Source organism: Sphaeroforma arctica (assembly GCF_001186125.1).
Source record: "Sphaeroforma arctica JP610 unplaced genomic scaffold supercont1.4178, whole genome shotgun sequence".
Taxonomy (NCBI): Eukaryota; class Ichthyosporea; order Ichthyophonida; genus Sphaeroforma; species Sphaeroforma arctica.
This window is the reverse complement of record NW_014036380.1, coordinates 1-2,665: the sequence shown is the minus strand read 5'-3', so window position 1 is coordinate 2,665 and position 2,665 is coordinate 1. Positions and strand designations below refer to the sequence as shown.

The 2,665-nt window shown below is 42.0% G+C and overlaps 1 protein-coding gene across 1 annotated transcript; it reads right to left on the bottom strand.

Moving 5' to 3' along the window:
- Positions 1 to 939: 939 nt before the first annotated feature.
- SARC_14120 (hypothetical protein) lies at positions 940 to 2,378 on the bottom strand (the record flags this gene model as incomplete). Its single annotated transcript, XM_014291749.1, has 3 exons — positions 940 to 1,086; positions 1,628 to 1,778; positions 2,309 to 2,378. Coding segments are annotated over 3 exons (368 nt in total), but the record flags the coding sequence as incomplete, so codon positions are not given.
- Positions 2,379 to 2,665: the final 287 nt, after the last annotated feature.

Genomic DNA, 2,665 nt, shown 5'->3' with positions numbered 1-2,665 from the left:
CACATGGTACAACTATAAGCATAAGCTACACACAGACACACGACACACAACTTAACCATGTACATGGTACAACTATAAGCATAAGCAACACACAGACACACAAACACACGACACACAACATAACCATGTACACGGTACAACTATAAGCTACACACAAACACACGACACACAACTTAACCATGCACATGGTACAACTATAAGCATAAACTATACACAGAGACACGACACACAACTTAACCATGTACACGACACAACTATAAGCATAAACTACACACAGAGACACGACAAACAACTTAACCATGTACATTGTACAACTATGAGCAAAAGCTACACACAGACACATGACACACAACTCAACCATGTACATGGTACAGCTATAAGCATAGGCTACAAACAGAGACACGACACACAACTTAACCATGTACATGGTACAGCTATAAGCATAAGCTACACACAGAGACACGACGCACAACTTGGCCATGCACATGGTACAATTATAAGCTACACACAAGCACACGACACACAACTTAACCATGCACATGGTACAACTATAAGCTACACACAAACACACGGCACACAACATAACCATGTACATGGTACAACTATAAGCTACACACAAACACACAACACACAACTTAACCATGTACATGGTACAACTATAATTATAAGCTACACACAGAGACACGAGACACAACTTAATCATGTACATGGTACAACTATAAGCATAAGCTACACGCAGAGACACAACACACAATTCAACCATGCACATGGTACAACTATAAGCTACACACAAGCACACGACACACAACTTAACCATGCACATGGTACAACTATAAGCTACACACAAACACACGACACACAACTTACTCATGCACATGGTACAACTATAAGCTACACGCAATAAAGCCCTTTAGGCCTCATACAAGGTATAGTACATACATGAAATTGGATATTAGACGGCTCGTACACTAGGGCCCTCTCCTCCGCGCTCTTGGTTGAGGAGAAGTGGGCGGAGGGTGGTAAACGACCTGCCTGTTGCTGGTGTTGCTGCTGGTGCTGTTGTTGTTGTTCGCGTCGTGATAAGATCTGTAACAGAACAGAATCACCAGAGGTATGAGTGGGGCCGAATGACGCCGCATATGCGGCAGAGAGGGTAGTTGGCGCGAGAAGGAGTGCGCATGTCTTCGTGTGTCGTAGCCGACGACTATGCCATGTCACTGATTACGCTCTAATAACCACACCCTACGGGTGGTACACCAAGTGCGTATACATACATACATGTGTGTGTGCTTGTAATGTTGTGAATAGCCCCATGGAGTGTGTATAAAATGGGAGATTTAGGATGGTACACAACGCGACATTACCGTGGTGGAAGTTAGAATCATATATGGGTACACCGTTGCAGACACCCCTGCCTGCATACACACACACACACACACACACGCACACGCGCACACACACACACACACACACGCACACTCACACACACTCTCACATACACATACATACATATACATATATATACATATATATATATATATATATATATGTATGTATACACACACACACACATATATATATATATATATATACAAATACATATAACCATCAGTAGATACACAAATACCTGCTTCCTTTTGTCGCGGGGGACGATACTAGTAGGGAGAACATGAGGCACAGTGCTTCCCGTGTGGTGTGCGAGTATACGGCACATGTGTAATGCCATCACAAACTCGTCTCGATCTAGTTCACGAGTTTTCTCGATGTCACACAGCTTCCTGTTATTCACGATGAAGAAAGTGTGTGCATACGCCAAAAGATGGGGTATCAGAAGCTCGAAGGTTAGGCATTGAAGTGATGCTATTCATAAACATCTGGTCAATCCAATGACATCGAGATTGGACAAGAAGCATTTGGCGTATCCCACACAGTCTGTTATACAGATTGGTTCAAGCAAATATGTATGATGGCATATAAACGTATCCATGTATATATGTTTAGATTTTACGTCTTGATAGATGGTACCTACATGCCCATACTCTTGCGAAAAGTACACATAAAAGCGTGCAGATGTTCACAACCATTTGGGTTCACTAGAACAGTAGTGACGAAGATAAGTTCTACATTAGAATGGCAACCGAATTCGAACCGTTCAACTGAGATACACTTCGGCAAGTAGTTTGTACCTTGGACAAAACAATATAAACGCTTGACAAATCGTTTTCAAATTACGCCAGGGCAAACTCAAAAAACCATTGATTGTCTACATGTAGGTGCATGTGCAACCGGTTGTGTGTGGAGGACATACCACACTCTCTGAATGGTCTCCAGCGGCAGTCGAGACTTGGTAAAAAGCTCACGCATGACGGGATCATCAACTACAGATGAGGGGGTTAGATTCAATATTCAGAAACCAATGGATAAGTACTTGTACTCGCACAGGAAAAATATATAACATATTTGCGCATTTCCAAAGAGTGATAGAGAACGATATGAAAATCGGACCTTACGCAACCTTGTGCGTGCATGTCTGCCGGTTAGTAACACCCACACCCACACCCACATATATATATACACACACACACACACATATATATATATATATATATATATATAGTTAGTTAGAGAGAAACAAGAAATAGAAATAGTGCGGAGTACTACGTAG